The 22093-nt window shown below is 41.3% G+C and overlaps 1 protein-coding gene across 2 annotated transcripts in view; it reads left to right on the forward strand.

Annotated features, from left to right (window-relative positions):
• LOC5515249 overlaps positions 1 to 22093 on the forward strand; it is a 49805-nt gene that overhangs the window by 4729 nt on the left and 22983 nt on the right. For both annotated transcript variants that reach the window (XM_048730931.1, XM_032384890.2), the window contains exons 4-22: positions 2004 to 2150; positions 3035 to 3173; positions 4086 to 4194; positions 4571 to 4748; positions 5696 to 5834; positions 7560 to 7858; positions 8142 to 8277; positions 8807 to 9168; positions 9756 to 9891; positions 11118 to 11290; positions 11415 to 11564; positions 13854 to 13992; positions 14538 to 14845; positions 15139 to 15277; positions 16717 to 17048; positions 18309 to 18447; positions 19333 to 19640; positions 21014 to 21158; positions 21579 to 21754. In XM_048730931.1, the coding sequence (XP_048586888.1) occupies positions 2004 to 2150; positions 3035 to 3173; positions 4086 to 4194; positions 4571 to 4748; positions 5696 to 5834; positions 7560 to 7858; positions 8142 to 8277; positions 8807 to 9168; positions 9756 to 9891; positions 11118 to 11290; positions 11415 to 11564; positions 13854 to 13992; positions 14538 to 14845; positions 15139 to 15277; positions 16717 to 17048; positions 18309 to 18447; positions 19333 to 19640; positions 21014 to 21158; positions 21579 to 21754 (3654 nt within the window). The remainder of the gene's footprint in view (positions 1 to 2003; positions 2151 to 3034; positions 3174 to 4085; positions 4195 to 4570; positions 4749 to 5695; positions 5835 to 7559; positions 7859 to 8141; positions 8278 to 8806; positions 9169 to 9755; positions 9892 to 11117; positions 11291 to 11414; positions 11565 to 13853; positions 13993 to 14537; positions 14846 to 15138; positions 15278 to 16716; positions 17049 to 18308; positions 18448 to 19332; positions 19641 to 21013; positions 21159 to 21578; positions 21755 to 22093) is intronic.

Genomic DNA, 22093 nt, shown 5'->3' on the forward strand with positions numbered 1-22093 from the left:
CCTTGAAAAATATCTGATTTTAAAGAAACAAAAGTAAAGCTTATGGAATGTGGATTAATCGCAAATTGTAGCCAAATATATCGTTTGCGAGCTATTGCTTTATATAATTTTGGCCGCAGTTCTGTAATTTATGCTACCTGTATTTTTTACGGGAGAACCAGTGGTAGCAGGTGTTTGGCCTTGTTAATGATGTCAAGTCTTGGTGAGAGCAGAAATATACTGAGGTGAAATGTAGACTTGGCATAAAGACATTCAATATCCAGAGCATGGGCATTTCGGCATAGAAATTACGGATGTACAAGATAAAGTATGTATAATCCATGCCCAAAAACAAGATCAGCATAGATCATTAGCAGATTGTACAGTGAAAGAAAGTATGCTTCGCCAAGTTCAAGCTCTTTGCTGATGGTAATGGTGGGCTTACAAGAAAGATGAGAGATTGTGATCTCCTGGTGCTCCCGTACACAGAATTTGTGGGGAAAGCTGAGCAAGCCCAGAAGACGATCTTCTTGGATTTTAACTACAAGAGAGGTGGCGAATAATGGTCCCTAGATATATTGATTTTCTCTCCAAATTTCAAGGCATCTCGATTTCTCGGATTTTAGAGATTTGACTTCACGTTCTGGTTCTCGAGAAATGCAAGATCTCGTTTTCTCTGATTTAAAAAAAAGCCTACTTGTCATCTCGGAACTATTTCTCAGATTGACCATTCGCCACAAGCTAAACAGGCTGGGTGCGTCCTTCTTACAGCATCTAGCCTGGAAGAGTTGTGCTCTGGAAGTTTAAGATGCTGTTGACACTTTTTCATGGTCAGGCAAGAGTCGACTTCTCTGTAAATTTCAGTTGAAAACGTGCGCTTGCTAACTGCTAGGTGCGGCAAGTCAAGGGAGGAAACATTACACCCAATGTCATGAAAACTAGGGGAGGGCCAAGGAGGAGATTGTTTGAAGCCGTAAGCGAAAATGGCAAGAAGAGCTAGAGAACAAGTGGAGGTGAAACTGTATTCCAAAATCAACGTCACCACTAGGGACGGTAATTTCAGTTAATGGAGCCGGAGCCAGGCTCAAAGGTCACTCATAAATCATATCGTACGGGTACGCGTATCATGCTACAATAGCACAGGTATGACTCAATATGTTTCACGTTAGATACCTCACTATGAACGCTCTTAATTCTTATTGGTATCTATCTCTATATAAAGTGCCACACATAAAGTAAAGTCATTCGCTCTTTCGCTTAATAAGCTAGGAGTACTGTAAAGAAACATTTGAAAATCGGTTAAATATGCCTAAACGTTTGCGTTTGTCTGGAGGAGACGAGTTCTCTCTACCGATGTGCTTGGTCTTCGACTACAAGCCCTCAACCGCCCCTCCGGTGGAATGCGGCAGCAACAAATAGATCGCCTCAGGCAAGCCACTACTCAAGGCGGTGAGGAGGCTTCACCCTCAGCCCTGAGGTGTGCTTGTGCGTTGGTGGACCAGCCAATACTCTCGTCCGATCCTTCACGCGGAGTTTAGAGGAGATGAGTGAGGCCATATGCTTACACTACAGTTGCTAAGGAGAAGCAAAAGGCTTTGAAAGAAGAAAGTTTTGAACGTTCGAGAATCTCACAAAAAGTTGAAAATCTGTAGGCGAACGTTTGCTTGAAATCACCGTTTAATAACAGTTGCTCACCAGTGAGTAATGATGCTTGTGTATGTTTCGAAGAGTCCAATCGTCGTCTATTTTCGTATTGAAAATAGACCATGTACAATTGATAAAAGCTCTGGTAAAACTTGGAAAAGTACTTTGCCCTATATTGAATTTTCCTTGAATTTCTACAAAAAGTCCTTGTAAAAGTCCTTAAAAGTCCTTGAATTTGATTGGTGGAAAATTGTACGAACCCTGTCAATAATATCTTAGATGACTTGGTCACTAACTCAATAATATCTTAGATGACAAGGTCTCGTGACACTTTATTGCTTACAGATGACTTGGTCACGTGACCCATTAATGTCTTACAGATTGATCTTGGTCCAAATGAGCACTCTATCATGGCTGTAGCAACACAGGGAGCCCATAATTATGACTCATGGGTCCTAACCTACACTATGTCCGTCAGCCACGACGGGAAGACCTGGGAAGACTACAAGGAGGGAGGTAGCGTCAAGGTACGGCATTCACTATAAGACTCATGCATTCGGGTAAAATATTTACGCACTGTAATGACGGTTTTGCACGACGGTAGAGATCGAGGATTGATAATACCGAAGACTATTTGATTATTGTTCCTACGGCTTGCTTGTAGCCCTTTGAAATCAAAATATAACAAAATCGCATTCGTTGACTAAAAGCTCAGTCAATGTAAAGATCCCCGCATTCTTGTTGCGACTATTAGGGTTTATACTCTTCGCTCACAAACAAAATTACGTAATGTTATTATATCTAATCAAAACATTGTACATACGTTAACGTCATGGTTATCTTATCTACTTATTTCTTTATTATTCAATCTTCTAAACAATGCAATTGCTAATTGCCCGTTATTGTAAGAGTACTACAATCAAAGTAAGGCGTTTATACATGAGACTTACAATAGCTTACAACCCGTTAGTATACCCGTTACTACTACATCTAATCCGGGAAGTTGAATGTACATCATTCGACACATGGCACTGATTAATAACATTCCGAATAAGATGGTAAAATAGAAATACAAAATATGTCGTTCCTGTTTCGTTATCATTGTTTTCAATTTTCAAGTTTTTGAAAAAGGAACTTTTTTCCGATCCCGATTTTCCGATACTGATTATTCAAGTTCAGCAAACAGCTAAAGAAATGGTAGAAGTAACGTAAAGGCTAAACTGCAGAATACCCGTCCACCTATTTGCATTTTCCTTGTATTTACTGCCTCGTTCTATAAACAAAGTCTCATTGTTAACTCTTTGTGGACGGGTATTCTGCAGTTGCTCCGAAGTAAACATATTATAGCGATCATTTTAACAACCGAAAAGGTTATTGGGCATTTTTAAATGCTTCAAAGTTTCCGTTATAGGTATTTAGTGGTAACACAGACCGGAAGTCGATAGTGAAGCACAAACTTGACCCAGCTCCCCAAGCCGTTTATGTGCGATTTCAACCAAAAACATGGAGCGGAGACCTGTGTATGAGAGTAGAACTGTATGGCTGTTATGGTAAGTTTGCTTGTATTGGTATCCCTGTGTTGTTCTTGTGAGCGGAGGCCTGTGTATGAGAGTGGAAGTGTATGGCTGTTATGGAAAGTTTGCTTGTTATGGTGTCCCTGTGTTGTTATTGTGAGCGAAGGCCTGTGTATGAGAGTGGAACTGTATGGCTGTTATGGTTAGTTTGCTTGTATTGGTATCCCTGTGTTGTTATTGTTAGAGAAGGGCTGTGTATGAGAATGGAACTGTATGGGCTGTTATGGTATGTTTGCTAACAATGGTGTCCCTGTGTTTTTTTTATTTTTGTTTCGTACACAGTATAACAAGAGGTGTGTTTAATACTAAGACGTTTATTTTGAAGAATCATCTAGCATAAGGCATTGTATTACATAGCGTGGCGATGTGTTGATCACGTGTATTCTGTTCTAAGAGGCGGTTATGTAATTGTAATGTAATCTACTAAAAACAATACGTCTATCACGTAAGAATTGTGAGCGGAGGCCTGTGTAGAAAGTGGAACTGTATGGCTGTAATGGTAAGTTTGCTTATATTGGTTTCCCTGTGTTGTTATTTTAAGGGAGACCTGTGTATGAGAGAAGACCTGTACATGTCTGTTGTGATATGTTTGCTTGTATTGGTTTCCCTGTGTTGTTATTTTAAGGGAGACCTGTGTATGAGAGAAGACCTGTACATGTCTGTTATGATATGTTTGCTTGTATTTGTTTCCCTGTGTTGTTATTTTAAGGGAGACCTGTGTATGAGAGAGGACCTGTACATGACCGTTATGGTGTTTGCTTGTATTGGAGTCCCTGTGTTGTTATTTTGAGTGGAGGCCTGTGTGTATGAGAGTAGAACTATTTATCTGGGGCAGGTGTAAATAAACGTCTGTAGATCCATGTATTTCTCATGGTCTTGACATTTTAGTTTTGCATGCCGCCGTTGGACTTGAAGATGGGAACATACCAAATGCGAATTTCCATAGCAGATCAGGTACCGGGTATTCTGGTCGGCTCAATCACGCCGACGGACTAAGGTAAAAAGATCGAGTCATGCCCATTCCCAGTGATAGATTCTTATGATCGCAGCAATTAGTACGATTGCAAAGTGGTTTTCATACAGAATCGCACTTTTGATCGCTTACGATGCACAGGGTGAGTCGCCTGTAATCGAGTGCGATTTAAAACCAGCCTTTACGCGACTGAAATCCGCATTAATTTCAATTTCCTTAGTGTTATTAGTGTTTACCTTATTTTTTAAAGATGAAACTCTGCGAAATTCTACAGATTTTAGTTGAAAGTCTATGATAACTTTTTCTAGTCCCCGTAACATATGATTTTTTACATAAGACATTAGACAATTATCATCATGATCATAATTTTTTTCAACATTGTTTTTGGTTTTGTTTTCAGACCTGACGCCACTCATCTGGAGACATTCCAGATTGACCTTGGCCCTGAGGTACAGACCGTCACTGCTGTAGCTACACAGGGAGCTAAAACAAAAGACGAGTGGACCAAAAACTACACCCTAAGTTACACCCTAGATGGTACTGTATGGTACAAGTACAAAGAACTCGGCGAAGTCAAGGTGATTCCTGCAGTAGGATTGGATGGTGATAGCGGAGTGATGCTTTTTGTGGTGGTAATGATAATGATTATGGTGTCGGCCTTGACAATGATTATGATGATAACATGGTGATGATGGTGTCGGTCTTGACAATGATTGTGGTGATGATGATTGATTGATGATTCATGATGTTGGCGTTGACGATGATTGTGATGATGGCATAATGTTAAGGGCGGTGTTGATGACGATAGCGATAATAACATGATGATGTTGATAGTTATGTTGTTGTTGACTATGATGATGATTATCATGATTGTGGTGCCGACGATGATTGTGATGATGATGATGATGACGATGACGATGGTGATGGTGATGGTGATGGTGATGGTGATGGTGATGGTGATGGTGATGGTGATGGTGATGGTGATGGTGATGGTGATGGTGATGGTGATGGTGATGGTGATGATGATGTAATCAATTTTAACCAAGAATTTGTGCTGTAAATAGAATTTGTCTAATCTATTTCAACACCACGTGCACATTGTAAACTCGATAGTATGTTAATCGGTCAACAGTATTTTCTGTAAATCGTACTACTTGTCTTGCTTTTTATTTCATAAAAGAAATGTCGGCGTGGTAACGCGATTGGTCAACTTTTATAAACAAATTGCAGTTTATTCGTAGCGCACGACCTTAAAGAGCTTTTGTCAGTCACACCTTGTTACTGTTTTCAGCAAACATTGAAAGACATTATCAAAATAACCACCTAAAAGTAATAACCACCTAACATTAAAATCTAAGTTACAAAATTCAATTAAAGATATAACATCAGCTTTCCCAAATCAGCCGATGAAAATGGATGCATTCTGGATGACAAAATGGCGACTAACAGAGGGTTTTTAAGTACCTAAGAGTTTAGATTGACGTTAACTACCAGGGGCTAACAGTCAAAGTTGCGTACTTTACAGATCTTTGAGGGAAACTGGGACCGTGACACTGTGGTCACCAATCGTCTTCATCATAACATCACAGCGCGGTACTTGCGCTTCGATCTGTACATGTACTACCAGCGCCCGTCCATAAGGGCAGAGGTCTACGGCGGCAAAGGTAAGTTAAGACAACTCTACAGAGGTCTACGGGACAAAGGTAAGCTAAGACAAGTCTACAGAGGTCTACGGGGGCAAAGGTAGGCTAAGACAGCTCTACAAAGGTCTACGGGACAAAGGTAAGCTAAGACAACTCTACAAAGGTCTACGTGACAAAGGCAAGCTAAGACAAGTCTACAGAGGTCTACGGGGGCAAAGGTAAGCTAAGACAAGTCTACAGAGGTCTACGGGGGCAAAGGTAAGCTAAGACAAGTCTACAGAGGTCTACGGGGGCAAAGGTAAGCTAAGACGACTCTACAGAAGTCGACAGCGGCAAAGGTAAGTCAAGACGACTCTACAGAGGTCTACGGTGGCAAAGGAAAGTTAAGACAGCTCTAAAGAGGTCTATGGGGGCAAAGGTAAGCTAAAGCTAAGACAACTCTACAGAGGTCTACGGGGGCAAATGTAAGCTAAGACAGCTCTACAGAGGTCTACGGGGGCAAAGGTAAGTTAAGACAACTCTACAGAGGTCTACGCGGCATAGGTAAGCTAAGACAGCCCTACAGAGGTCTACGGGGGCAAAGGTAAGTTAAAACAACTCTACAGAGGTCTACGCGGCATAGGTAAGCTAAGACAACTACTCTACAGAGGTCTACGGGGGCAAAGGTTAAGACAACTACTTTCTATGCCAGTGAAAGCAAAAGAATTTGCTACATTCCAATGTACGTTTGCTGTGTCATCACAAGAGGATTCCTAAATGTGGGATAATTGTGACTTTTTAAAAATTTATTTGTCATAAATGTGTGATAGATTAGCGACAATATAATATATTATTTGCAGCTTTTATTATTTTCGCACAATATTTACCGAAAAAATACATGGATCATAGTTTTCTTCGATTTTTCAACTTCTCTATTTCCGAGGTGGCCTTTTACAAGTCTCCTATTTGGTTTTTTCAACCCTAACAACGAAAATAGTATTTAAAAACACTTAAAACAGCGCGCGTGCCCTCCTTTGAAATGGCGTATTTAAAAATAACGGTGTTCGCAATGATAAGTGAGAATTGGAACTTTGAGCTTAAAAACACCCTACAGTCTTCCATACTTTTGGTGTTCTTTTGTAAGAGTGGAAAATACATTTATTAGAAAAGGTTGAGAACCAAATTTCGTAGCCTGCTAGCCGGCGTTCCGGGGTTTTGGGATTCCGAAATTCCGGAGAGCCGGCTAGTAGGCTACAAATTTTGCTAAGATAGAAGGTTTCTCGTTTCTTTCGCTTCAACCTGCTTTGACCTGCAAAGGATTGTGTAAATGACAAACCCCGTTGTATGTCCTCTGATTTTCCATTGCAAACAACCAATTCGAAAGCGACATTACGCGCATAAGTGTTGTAGAAATCCATCTAGAGTATGCTTGGTTTTCTTTGGACATAAAAAATCAAATTCCATCTGGCTATTTTTCTTGTTTAAAAAATCAGTGCATATATCTCTAAGACTAAGGGGCAATATTCACATATTTTAGATAGTACTATAGGAAGCCATATGTAAGACTATATGTCATTAGTCGCGTTCCCTAAAGAGTATTCAACGAAATAAAGTAAGGATTGCCGTTTGTTGTTAATACTTTGGCTACAAAAAATAAGTTCCAACTTAGTTCAACGTTAATTATTTTTCATAAAGATTTGCATTCAGTGAAGTGGAGTCCGGCGCGAACTACGTCTTATTTAAAGCGCTATCCAATCTCTCTTTCAGCTTGTGACACGGCGTTTGGGATCGAAAACAAAACAATCCCCGACTCAAGTATCAACGCTTCGAGTGTTGCGGGTCCTGGGTACGAGCCAGCGAAAGCTCGGCTGAACGGTAATGGGGCCTGGTGTGGAGTGTTTTCCACAGATGGGTTGTACGTTGACCTTGGTAAGGTACGAAAGATTTCAAAGGTCGGAATCCAAGGCCACCCAACAGAAGAGAAGTGGACTTCTAAGATAAAGCTGCACTATAGCGTAGATGGGCTGAGGTGGTACATCTATGAACCAACCAGAGACAAGCTCGAGGTAAGACATTAGGGTAAACATTTGACTCTAAAGCCGGCTTGTTTAATGGTAACTTGGGCGTTACTTGAAAGTTAAGTGTGTATCGTTACCTCGGTATAGGAATCCTGTATTTAGGTATAGGAAACATTTAAATACAAAACAAATAAACAAAAAACTGAATCACTGTTTATTCTGAACCTCTCTTCGCAAGCTTGCTCTCGCTCACGTGTCATGGCGTGACAGCGTTGCGTTACATCCGTTACAAGGTGAAGATAAAGATTTTCCTTTCCATCAATTCTTTCAGCACACAGCAAATGGAGACAAAACAACCGTGGTTTATTTGTTACTTGTCAAAGCACGAAGGGCCCGTTACGTCATGTTTCAGCCAGTGACATGGCAAAGTGCACCTTGCATGCGAGTTGAGATATATGGCTGCGATGGTGAGTTTTCCTTAAGACACGCAAGACAAATTGGGATGAATGTGAGTTTTCCATAAGACAGGAAAAACTAAACGCTCTGAGACTGAAGGTGAGTTTCCATAAGACAGGCAATGGTTTATATAAGACTGACAAGATCAATTTGAGAAAAAGGCAAAGTTTACCATAAAACAGGCAAGAAAAGTCGTACTGAGTAAGGATAAGTTACTTCAAGCGTCAAACTTTTTAATGTTTTAAGTTATTGTGGGTCGGTTTGGCAAATAGTAGTGGTAGGGTAGGAAAGGGCAGGGCAGGTAAATTACAAATAATGAAAAACATTGAAATATGATGGCAACGGTAAGGTATACAATACAATATTCTTTATTTTTGGAGGGTTGCATTTTAACCGTGGAGGTTTTCTAACAAATGGCCCTAAAAACCAAAAAAGTACAATTTGAATTCTTCGTGTCAACCTTTATCTCCTCTATAATGGGGAGTAGAGTGGCCCCTTTAAATACTGTCTTTTTAAATATTGTCTTTTTTTGTTTGTTAGATTGCAACGATGCAATGGGGCTACAGCGCTACGAGCTCCCTGACAAATCCCTCAGTGCATCCTCCACCTATTACGCCGGGCACGAACCCTGGTTGGGTCGCCTGTGGGAACAGAGAGGAGAGGGGGCCTGGTGCGCTTTGGAAAATGACGGCAACCAATTTCTCCAACTGGACTTTGGTCACCCTGTGCGCGTCCGTGGCGTGGCTACCCAGGGCAAATACCGGAAGTCGTGGTGGGCGATTAAGGAGTACGCGTGGGTGAAGACCTTCAAGCTGAGTTACGCCGAGTATTCCGATGAGTGGAGCTACAGCGGATATATTGGCAGATGGAAGTCTTACTCTGAGGATGGTAGTACTCACAAGGTAGGTACCGCTCGATGTTTCGGAATGGCACATAACAAGGACTTCGTCTAAACAGGGAAGTGTAAGGAGATGGAATCGCAACTGAATATATTAAAGGCCAATGGTGCACTTGAAATGTAGTTTGAAATGTTTGTTTCGCGCCTTTCACTACCTGCATCGGTACACATTTTGCCGTAAACAACATCTCTAGCAAACCTCGATTTTTAGATGTAGAAGCTTTAGATATATTGCCATCGACCTATTTTGTTTACTTTCCTGGTCTAAAGTATAAGTAACCCGAGTTTAAACGAAAAATGCTAGAAACACTAGAGCCTTTTTAAAACCGGTTAAGCTCATTTGTGGTAAAAAGTTGCAGAATTTACTTCCTTCGTGTACGACTTTTCTGTCACCCGTCCAAAAATTCTGAGCGTTTGTTCTTTATCTCTGGAAAGTAATCTTAGATATCACGAATATCAAAGTGCAGCTCGGATTATACGAAATATTCAGGCGTAATGATTACACTATTCGAATCATTTCTTTTTTCTTTCACTTAGACAAACTTTTGTGGTTTTTATTACTGTCCGTTACTTTTTTTTCTACATTTCAAGGTTTTTGCAGGAAACATTGGACACGATGTCGCTCGACACACATTGTCAAGGACACTTTTAACTCGGTACCTTAGATTTGTTCCCGTCACTTACCATGGCTGGACGTGCCTCAGAGTAGAAGTCTTTGGTTGTAAAGGTGAGAAACTGCCTGTCCGTCCGTCCGTCCATCCGTGTATCGTCTGTCCATCCGTGTATCGTGTGTCCTTCCGTGTATCGTGTGTCCGTCCGTGTATCGTCTGTCCATCCGTGTATCGTGTGTCCATCCGTGTATCGTGTGTCCGTCCGTGTATCGTGTGTCCGTCCGTGTATCGTGTGTCCGTCCGTGTATCGTCTGTCCGTCCGTGTATCGTCTGTCCGTCCGTGTATCGTGTGTCCGTCCGTGTATCGTGTGTCCGTCCGTGTATCGTCTGTCCGTCCGTGTATCGTGTGTCCGTCCGTGTATCGTGTGTCCGTCCGTGTATCGTCTGTCCGTCCGTGTATCGTCTGTCCGTCCGTGTATCGTCTGTCCGTCCGTGTATCGTGTGTCCGTCCGTGTATCGTCTGTCCGTCCGTGTATCGTCTGTCCATCCGTGTCTCGTCTGCCCATCCGTGTCTCGTCTGTCCATCCGTGTCTCGTCTGTCCGTCCGTGTATCATCTGTCCGTCCGTGTATCGTCTGTCCGTCCGTGTATCGTCTGTCCGTCCGTGTATCGTCTGTCCGTCCGTGTATCGTCTGTCCGTCCGTGTATCGTCTTTCCGTCCGTGTATCGTCTGTCCGTCCGTGTATCGTCTGTCCGTCCGTGTATCGTCTGTCCATCCGTGTATCGTCTAACCGTCCGTGTATCGTCTGTCCGTCCGTGTATCGTCTGTCCGTCCGTGTGTCTGTCAGTCGATCCGTCTGTTTCTCTGTCTTTTCGTCCGTCTGTCGATTAGCCCATTCGTCCGTGGCGAATAACTCCGAGCAAAATACACCTGTTTCAATAAAGGTTGTCAGTGCAAATGACAAATGGCTATTGGCAAATGGCAATTCTAAGACCGAAAGTAGCCATGCGTCACGAAGAATATGGATAAATCAAAACATTTATCCATTAAAGGCAACCAATACTTGGCTCTGAAATTGCTGTACTTTATTCAACACCTTTAATTTTACGAATAATTAGTACCCATAAGCCATTTACCATTTGCCATTCGCCATTTGCACTGCCAACCTTTTGTAAAATAGGTGTATTTACGGATTGCTACCATGTACCATGTTCGTCATTACGAATAATTAGTACCCATAAGTCCATTTACCATTTGCCATTCGCCATTTTATACTGCCAACCGTTTGTGAAATAGGTGTATTTTTTTTTTACGGATTACTACCATGTACGTCTTTTTTCAGTTTGTGATGAGCCTCTGGGCATGGAAGAACTACATATTAAAAAAGAAGATCTCCTAGAGTCCTCCGGTTATAATATGATATCAGGTGGTGAAAGGCCAGACTTTGCAAGACTGAACTACCCTGGAACAACGGGCTGGAGACCTAACATATATAGAGAAAAGAAATGGCTTCAGGTAATTAGTTTCACCAATAGCAAATTGCTTGAAGCTGATTGTTAAACATACATTTAAAATTAACCCTTCACCGTTTCTCAACTTCATTGTTTTTGCTTGGTTTTTCTTGCTCTGGCTTGTTTAGGTTGACCTAGGGAGTGAACGGGCGTACGTCACAGCCGTTGCTACCCAGGGAGACCGAAGAAACTCTTACCGAGGAATCGCGAAGTACAGCTTGTCGTTTAGCCTTAATCAGCTGGACTGGGCGGATTATCAGGAAGAATGGGAGACTAGGGTAAGAACGAGAATGAGTTTCCAGAGCACCTTCTCTATTTATGTCCAGTGACTCATGGTTTTGGAATGAAATTCGAACATTTATTACCAATACGACATCTCTCTGGGAGAGCACTTAATTAAGTGTTAATCTGGTGCTCTCCCAGAGATGTCGTATTTGGTCTATTCGATTTACAGAATCATAAAAACAACTAATAATTTTTATTATTTTACTAGCTAAATTCTTTATATACAAGTGTGAACAGAAACGTAAACCTATTTGAGTCAGCAGCTTTCTTACAATGCTTAGATCCTAACATTAGATCGAATGTCAAATTGCTAAAGAAAAGAAATTAGAACAAATTCACATCATGAAATGGGAACTTCATTGGGTTACTAGAGTGAACTTAATTTTTGATTTCCTTACGTCTGGTCTGGGTCTCGGTGGGCTGCATACCTTATCATTTATGCAGTGTTATGTGTCTTGTTTTGTTAGTTATAGGCGTATGAATGGAAAACAAATTGTAAAAAGGAAAAAAAGATCTTGTAAACATCTTTATTTGTTTAATAATAATTAATAATAATAATAATGAGGAGGAGGAGGAGGAGGAGGAGGAGGAGGGAGGGAGGGGGAGGGGGAGGGGGAGGGGGAGGGGGAGGGGGAGGGGGAGGGGGAGGGGGAGGGGGGAGGGGGAGGGGGAGGGGGAGGGGGAGGGGGAGGGGGAGGGGGGAGGGGGAGGGGGAGGGGGGAGGGGGAGGAGGGGAGGGGAGGGGAGGGGGAGGGGGAGGGGGAGGAGGAGGATGAGGAGGATGAGGATAGCAAAGGTAAATGCAAAAGAGGTCGAATGCAGCTAATTACTATTAAATTCAATAAATAGTTGCTGACGGCGTGAAAATTGTAGCCTCGTCCCCAGGCCCCTCGTGACAGCCTTCTGTGAAATATTCTCTGCGATGAGCTGTTTCCAACGCCTGGCAAAACACTAGGACTTATCATTCCAAATGACTAAAATCGCGGCTTTAGTTGTTCGGGTATAAGCAGGTATTCTAAGCTATTATTAGATCGCTTGTTATACAAGATAAACCTAGCTGTGGAGGTAAACAACATATACTTCACGAATTAGACTAAGTGTGTGTGTTCCGATCGACTCGCAGAACATCATGCTTCGAGAATCTACAAAAACCTGGCTCAGATGAAGTAAATAATCTCAGTAACAGTTAGATATGTGTGAGTTTGTACTATACTCGACTGATTTCATGCTTAAACGCGCGTACAGTTCTCCTTTTAAGCCATAGACATCTCAAATCAGCTCCATACAAGTCCACAGACACGTCGATTTGTCGATCCCGAGTGTTTTGCCAGGCTTTAGGGCTAGCGGCATATCAAAAGTGACGTCATTAACCGACAAGCCGCTCAGCCAATAGAAGCCAGGGAACTAGGCTATGCCAGTCGCTTATTTTATTAAAAAGTAGATCCAGTCAGCAGTCTCACTGTGCCAGTCGCTTATTTTATTAAAAAGTAGATCCAGTCAGCAGTCTCACTGTGCAGTCAATTTGAATCGACAAAATACAACACGAATCTTGAGCAGAATTCGGGATTTCTTCGAAACGTTATATTCGGATAATGTATAGAACCGCAGTGCCGCAAATTTGTAGTATTGAAATGCTGTTATTACCTTACATCACTGGGTAAGCAATTGGCTTTACTTGTTTTGAAACTGTGGGCTCTACTTACATCACGTTCTGACAAGCCTGTTCCCAAGGGTTTATTTCCCGTGATTAGAACCTAAAGACAAAACAACCCTGGATTTTCGAGGATACACGCGTCCAACTGTCCATAAGTTGTCGAGAATCGTGCCACAGGCGCAATAAATTTAGACTCAATAGGGGATTTTGCGCTAAGAGATCACGTGACTGTTTGGGTGGCAAACTAGCGCGCTCGTAGGCTTTTTTTTTCTCGTCGTTCTCTTGTATGACGGGCGCAGTCATTTTTGTGATTTTTTTTGGTTTGAATTTGCCAACCAAAAAGGTCACGTGATCTCTAAGACCCCTGTTAGCAGAGAACATTGTCTATAATCAATGAATGCATGCACCAGAGCTAGTGCCTTAGCATATTTATGATTCGTTTCTGTCCCAGAAAACGTGTTTCAGCTATCATTATCTCGTACTCCGACGCGCTAAGAAGGCTGTCTCGGGAATCTTGGCTATGTATCTCACTCTCTTGGCCGTAAACATTACAGCTTGGTCAGGGCCTTTTAATGGTCTCGTTTATATCACAGCTAATTTAACTTGTTATTGTTTGACCTTGATTCAGATCTTCGCTGCTGAAAAGATTGCGTTCCAGGTGACTAAGATCTACCTCCGGCACAAGACACTAGCGCGATATGTCCGATTCTGGACAGAGGAGGAAATTGAAACTGTCGTCATGAGCGTGGAGGTGTACGGATGCCGAGGTAGGACAGACAGACAGACAGACAGACAGACAGACAGACAGACAGACAGACAGACAGACAGACAGACAGACAGACAGACAGACAGACAGACAGACAGACACCAGAACAAACAGAAGGAAGGGGACGGGCAAACAGACGTATTGAAACCAGAACAAAAGAAGGATGGAGAAACTGGCTAATGGGTGAAACCATAACAAACAGACGGAAGAGGACGGACAAAACAGACGAATAGAGAGAAAGAATAATGGGTGAAACCAGAACAAAAAGACAGACGGGGACGGACAATCGCAAAGGATGCATGATATATTTGGCCTGTATCGGTATGTAACTCTTTTCCATGTGTTTTGCGGTGTGGGTATAACAAACTACAATTTGTAGAAAATGTTTTAAACGTTTGGTAACATCCATTAAATGCTTGTATCGGGCCCTAATGATTGACATCTGAGTGAAGAATGACATAACCCCCCCCCCCCCCCCCCGCCCGCTATCAAAGAGAAATGTTGACATCTGTAAAGAATATCGTAAACCTATATTGAACTCTACAGGGGCGTCACCTCTTCTGTCTGGTCCATCCGCCGCTAATTCTGCAACCTATCCAAAGTATTATACAGGAAATCAGACAAAGCTTATCTACTGGCATGGCGAGCCCGCAATAAATAGCGCAGCGGCTAATGCAACGTGGTGCGGAACATCCGGGGAATTTCTTCGTGTCGATTTCGGGTCCGTGAAACACGTGCGCGCCGTCTACGTACAGGGACACCCAAGTGAGGCAAAGTGGGTAACGAAGATTAAATTTAACCACAGTGCAGATGGCCTTTTTTTCAAGAGTTATATCGGCTACCATGAGGTCAAGGTGAGAAAAACAATCAAAATCAAGAACCGTGCAATTTACAAGTTCCGTTGCATGCTTTCAGCAACCTAGTGGGTCATACACGGAATATTTTTTTTTAATTTAACGTTAATCTTGATACAAAATGACTTCGAAATTCTACGTACGTCTTGCTTACAATAGCTTCTTTAGACTTTAAAATACAGTGTAATATATTCACCCTTCAAAGCTTAAATGAAACGATCAATTTGTTTTGTCAGAATTTATAAAAATTTTGTTTCCCATTATAAAATGTATAAATAAAGCTTTCTTCACAGGCTTTCGATGCAAACGTCGATACACACAAGATAGTTCGTTTTTCGATGGATCCAGATATGACCACACGCTTTCTGCATATTATTCCTGACGCGTTCAACGGCGCACCTTGTATGCGTATTGCCATATATGGAGATAAACGTAAGCCTACACACAGGGTCGATCCGATTATTGTCACGTGTTATGAATATATTGAGTACTGGAGTACTGGCAGTAAACTTATAAGTGACTTTAAGGCTTTTAGCGGCAAAATAATAACAACAACAAGAAGCAACTTATCCAGCGATTACGAATCAGTCAAGTCAATCAGTCAAGTCTGTTCGTCAGAAATGATCCATTCTCATTTAAAGATTTTATCTTTTCGTCGCTCTTTGGCGTAACAGACGCTCTGTATTTTTTTTTTTATTTTTTGCTTAATTTGCCGCTCAAAAAGGCCACGTGATTTCTTGGTGTAGGTCTTCTATTCATAGATCCCACATGTCAATCACGCGTGCACGAATAGCCAATAGCCAGAGATGATGCAATAACAGCCATCTGGTCCCACAAGTGTCCCACAAAAAAGTCGGCAACCGACGGCGAAAAAAATTGGTTTGAGATATACTTCTGCAAATTTGGCCAAGCAAATAAGCATTTTCCGGTAAGCGTAGAAAGTGCTAGCCCTGTTTTCTTTGACCGGCCACTTTTAGTGTAGAGTTGGGAATTGGCAGAAAAACACGTAAAATTTACTACCTAAAAAACGAAAAACAAAAAGGCAAACAAACTACAAGAGCAGTGTAAGTCCTACCATTTAACCTGTGTTTGATATTATCCTAGGTTAATTCAATTACATAAAAGAATGAGAATGTCGTTTGTATTTTTGCTATTAAATCTTGACGTTTGCCACTTGACGTTTGCCAATTCGGCTTTCTTTTCTACTTTCCCCGTATTTAAATCACTGCAAGTTGACAAAAATAGCTTCGAAAGCACATAAACACATAGTACCTATCGAAGAGAGCAGCGCTTTATTTTATCATTTCCAAGTTTCCGTATTTTGGGCTGGATTCGTGCCGTTTCCATTCAACAACCAAAATTTAATTTGGTTAATAAGTTTTTTAATTTGGTATATAAGTTATTTATTATTTCTAAGCTTCTCTACAAGATTTTCACCAAGCTTGGACAACAAGACAAGTTTCCATCATGTTAGGTGACCGTGTTTTATTTCCTGTCGCAGGAAAACCTCTATAAACGTCTGTATTTTAGATAAATCCGAGCAGAATTCACTGACCTCATCCGACATGTTGTACAATTTGTGGGACTTTTGGGTTGCACTGGTTGCACTTTGCTGCCTTCATTCTGATTGGATATTCGTGCGCGCGTCGGGTCTATGAATTGTGTGAGCAATGTGTTCATACTCACAAACGAAATTCCCCAGCGTTAAATCTCAAAACAAGAAATTACAATGCCAAAAAGATTGTTTTATATCAAATAGTATATTTACGTGATTAAACCATTGGACATACCCTCAATTCGTTCGTTGCAAGAAAGAATGAATTTTTCTGGAATTTTGCACGATTGAAAACAAAATTATTTTCCTTATCCAGCATGCTCAGATCCGTTGGGTGTGGAGTCTGGACTTATAGATAATAAAGCAATCCGTGCCACAAGCTGGATAACCATCGACGACAACCCAAAAAATGCTCGGCTTAACAACATCGAAGGCGAGGGCGCGTGGTGTCCAAGGACTGTTGACCAATCGCAGTTCTTGGAAATCAACATAGGTCACGTGACCAGAGTGACTAGCGTGGCCACTCAGGGGAGGTTTCCTGTCGCTGAATGTCATGTGATCGATGCATGGGTCACAAAATTCGCGCTGGAGTATCTTGATCTCGATGGAATGGCCTGGAAAAACTACACCGAGCAAGGTGTAATAAAGGTAAGTATATCTATGTGTGAACGGGTTATATGGAGTAGCTACATCGGGGAAGGTGTAATAAAGGTAAGTATATCTATGTGTGGACAGGTTATAAGGAGTAGCTACATCGAGGAAGTTGTAATAAAGGTAAGTATATCTATGTGTGGACAGGTTATATGGAGTAGCTACATCGGGCAAGGTAAAATAAAGGTCAGTATATGTATGTATGGACGGGTTATATGGAGTAGCTTCATCGGGCAAGGTGTAATAAAGGTAAGTATATCTGTGTGGACAGGTTATATGGAGAAGCTACACCGAGCAAGGTGTAATAAAGGTCAGTATATCTGTGTGGACAGGTTATATGGAGAAGCTACACCGAGCAAGGTGTAAAGGTCAGTATGTCTATGTGTAGACTGGTTATATGGAGTAGCTACACCGAGCAAGGTGTAGTAAAGGTAAGTATATCTATGTGTGGACAGGTTTTATGGAGTAGCTACATCGGGGAAGGTGTAATAAAGGTAAGTATATCTATGTGTGGACAGGTTATATGGAGTACTTACACCGAACAAGGTGTAATGAAGGTCAGTATGTCTATGTGTAGACAGGTTATATGGAGTACTTAGACCAAGTAAGGTGTAATAAAGATCAGTATATCTGTGTGGACAGGTGATATGGAGTAGCTACATCGGGCAAGGTAAAATAAAGGTCAGTATATGTATGTATGGACGGGTTATATGGAGTAGCTTCATCGGGCAAGGTGTAATAAAGGTAAGTATATCTATGTGGACAGGTTATATGGAGTAGCTACATCGGGCAAGGTAAAATAAAGGTCAGTATATGTATGTATGGACGGGTTATATGGAGTAGCTTCATCGGGCAAGGTGTAATAAAGGTAAGTATATCTATGTGGACAGGTTATATGGAGTAGCTACATCGGGCAAGGTAAAATAAAGGTCAGTATATGTATGTATGGACGGGTTATATGGAGTAGCTTCATCGGGCAAGGTGTAATAAAGGTAAGTATATCTATGTGGACAGGTTATATGGAGTAGCTACATCGGGCAAGGTGTAATAAAGGTTAGTATATGTATGTGTGGAGAGGCTCGTTCAAGGCCTGCTACAAATCTTTTAGTATATAAAGATGTGAAAAGAAAGTTAATAAATTACTAAACATCAAAACTCAGTTTAAACAGCATATTGGCCTTAGAAAAAAGACGGAACTAAGTTTTGTTAAACTTGTGATCATTCAATAAGGCTTTTAACATCTTATTGTTTTTTCAGATATTTTCTGGAAACACAGACCTAATAAGTACTGTAAACAATGTTCTGACTGAGAAGTTAATCACGAAGGCCGTCAAATTCCGCCCAAAGGAATGGCATACCCGAATATGCATGAGGGTGGAGCTTTATGGATGTAAAGGTAAAACTAAGACTATTTTTTTGTTTGTGTGATCGTATAAGTATACGTTTAGCTGATTGATCGAGCCTAGGTGGTTCCGCCTCGTACAATCCAAGCGAATACTTCAACGATCACGAGTCGACGGCGAAGGAGTTGTCGGTGAACTGGTTTGTCGGCTAACCATTTGATAAACTTGAAATCCTGCGACACTTTTCTCAACGACAATTCCTTCCCATTTTACCATTTTCTAGTAAATCGATATTTTTTCAGGAGAACTTTTTTTTTTAAGGATACAGAAGGCACTCTTTGTTCTTACTGTCATTTTAGTTGTATCGTAACAATTGAGCTGAACGAATGAGGGAAGCACATTGTTTTATGTGACAGTTTTTGTTAATAACACCGTTTTTACAAAAACCTTCTTACTTTTATAAGGAATTGTGACAGAATGTGAACTAACTTTACGCCGCGCTGGTTATTTCGCTATTTTCATCATACAAAAAGGCCCTAGGCTTACCTTATTTGGAAGCATAAGGTATAAATTTGTTTAGCGTTTAGCTCAGGGAAGGTATTTGTTTATTCGCCCTTTCTTTTCTATCGCCTTTGTTGTTGTCCAACTGCTTTTTCTCCCTGGACCATACCTTGATATATTAAAGACGCCGGTAACGGACGGAGTTTCAAACAGTTTTAAACGAAAATACCTAGAATTTTCACTCAGAAACAGACAAAAAAATACTTTAAATTGGGTCTACAATGGCAAAAAGAGGTATAGTAGTTTAGAGAAAAACGGATGAAATATATCAGACAGATTGCATATCACGTCTGGCTCTTATAATTGTTTTCTGCCTTCTACCGTCGTCGATGCCTAAGTTCTTAACATTCCATTCCTTGACATATTTTTTCCTGTAGAATACTTCAAGCCAATTGGTATGGAGAACCACGACATTTCAAATGAGAACAACTTCCATATTTTTGATAGACAGCGTAATAGTTTTCGACTGAATCATCCCCGTTGGTCGGGTATTCTATCTGATTGCCTGGAATACCATCAAGACGCAATGTATGTTCGCGTTATAATGGGAAAGACGCCTTTTAGAGTCGTTGGTATTGGGATGCAGGGTCGGAACTATGATCAGCATATGGTCGTTCAGTACACCCTTCAGTACAGCTCAGAGGGCACAGAATGGTATGACTATATGGAGGATGGGGAGATCAAGGTATGACAATGGTAATAGAGCATTCTATGTTGTTAGAGTCTCTGTCGGTGCGCTATTTCATGTTGATTTCCATTAGCTTCATAACTCCATTTATGCTCTGATGAGTATTCTAGCTTTTCTTTGCTTTGCTTGCAGGCTATTAAATTCAAGGCATTCAGATAGCACGTTCCTCGTATTCTCATTAGTTCTATTTGGTTAACTTCCCAAAAATTTCGAGGTGGTCACGCTAGCGCGCGTTGCACAGTAACTGAAAGATTTTGCCTCAGTCCTCCAGGCTCTAGGTATTGAAGCCCTTGTATTATAAGGGGTCATGGTTTACTCATCAACCCGGCAATATAGGAGATAGAATCCAGTAAAAAATCGCCACATTTTTCGGTCATTCTCTTATTATATTGAATCGCGATACTTTTAGTCCTTACAGCCAAATTCGTTGTTGCGCCACCTCGGCGAATCCAAAATCCTTGTCTCGTTTGGGAATAGCGCGTCGTAGTCAGAAACAAGCTTTGGCGGCGGTTTGTCTGGTTTTGATTGTTTGGTTTGACGCGCTATTCCCAAACGAAAAAAGGAATTTTCGATTCTGGGAGGTCGCACAACAACGAATTTGGCTATAACCTTGCAAAATACCAATTTTGATAGAGAATCGATTCACCATCGGCTGATTTTGGGGAAGCTTATGCGATACCTTATTACATGAAATTAACGTTGGTAGATATTAACGTCTATTAAATGCACGCGTATCAAACTGTCACGAGTTTTTGGACAACATACAAATTACCCAACACGACGCATTCTACGAGAGTAGTCGACGGAGGTTCCTCTATTAAACACCGATCACATTTTGTTCTTTGATAGTTATTTTGAAATTTCTTCGCATAAATTCTCTTAATATTAATTGAAAACAAGAAGAAAGGTGACAATTGCTATTTAAAAGCTTTGCATGAAACTGACTAAATACCCGTATGCTTAACCTTATTGAAAAACAACCATTTTTTTACTGTCGAATCCGTTGTATCGCGACCCACGTTTTCAAAACACAATTTGGTTTGGTTTTCTGTTCCGTCAGTAAAACTATTCTGAGCCAATCAGAGTCTCGCTTTGTGCACTTCCCTGGCTTTCCTCTAGGCACTAGGCTAGAGATGGCAAGAATCTGATTGGCTTAGAATAACTTGACTGGCGGAACAGAAAAAAAAAATCCCAAAAGACAACAACAAATCGATGTTTTGAAAATGCGGCGTTGCGATAAAACAGATTCGATAGTAAAGCCTCAGAATAGACAGCGGAAGAAATTTACGATTAAAGCCAAAACGAGGAAAGTTGGTTGGCTGAAGTAGTCGCCGCTGTCTAAATTGTTGTTGTTGCTGTTTTCGTTGCAGTATCTTACCACTACGAAATACTACGACACGCAGGGTGTTGCAGTGAGGCATTTCCGGTATTCATTCGTAGCTCAACAAGTTATGATATGGACCGTAGAACATTTAAGCTCTCCATGTTTTCGTGTGGAATTCTACGGTTACAAAGGTAGGATTATTTAGATGCCAGGATATTAGGTGCATACTCTTTTTTTCACCACGAAAATGTATCTGTCGTAGCCCGTAACAACAAAGGCACGTCAATAGCTAAATTCTAGCCTCTGAAAGCCATTTGGATTTTTACAAGGCACATGCAAATCCTGGAACTTTTCAAACGTAGAGTTGTTTTCGTTTATGCTTAATTGCTAGTATGAGGATGTTGTTTTCATCAGATTCAACAATCGAACAGGTGAGACTGTAGAGAATATCTCAATAAGTTTCAGTATAAATTCTTGTGATATGAATGTGATTCGTCAAAAAAAATCACTTTTCAGATAGTTACTGATAATAATCGCTGTTAAGACTATGGAAATTGATGATTTTGGGCCTGTTCCAAGATAAAATTGACTCAACATGTCCTTATCTTTAGTTGAAAGTGAGCCGATGGTTAGTAATAGTACTGCTATGAATTCTTCCTCCGCCAAGACGGGTTACGAGCCCTCCAAGGCAAAGCTACTCCTTGGCTCCAGCCACGCGTGGTGTGCGAGCGATGGCAATCACTCCTTCATCCAGGTTGACCTCGGCAGTGACAAGATTGTCAACGAGGTGAGTTTAGCCGTAAAACGTAAGGGCTTGTTACGTAAGGTGCAGGTTCATAGTGAGGCGGGGGGAGGGGAGAGCCAGATTGCTTAAGAATCACCATAATGTTACACGTTTTTACAGTTTAAACCTGTTTTAATCTGGCTACTGGCATAACGCCACAGGTTGCGACTTAAAGTAGACTGCAATTGCAAAAATGCACAAGTAGAAACCGTGAACCGCTCAGGGTACAGCCATAAAACGCACAGGCTCAGCCGAAAAACGCACGGGCTCAACCGAAAAACGCACAGGGTAGAACCGTGAAATGCACATGCTCGAATCGTAAAACGCAGAGACAAGTACCGT

This window comes from Nematostella vectensis, chromosome 8, assembly GCF_932526225.1.
Source record: "Nematostella vectensis chromosome 8, jaNemVect1.1, whole genome shotgun sequence".
NCBI classification, from domain to species: Eukaryota; Metazoa; Cnidaria; class Anthozoa; order Actiniaria; family Edwardsiidae; genus Nematostella; species Nematostella vectensis.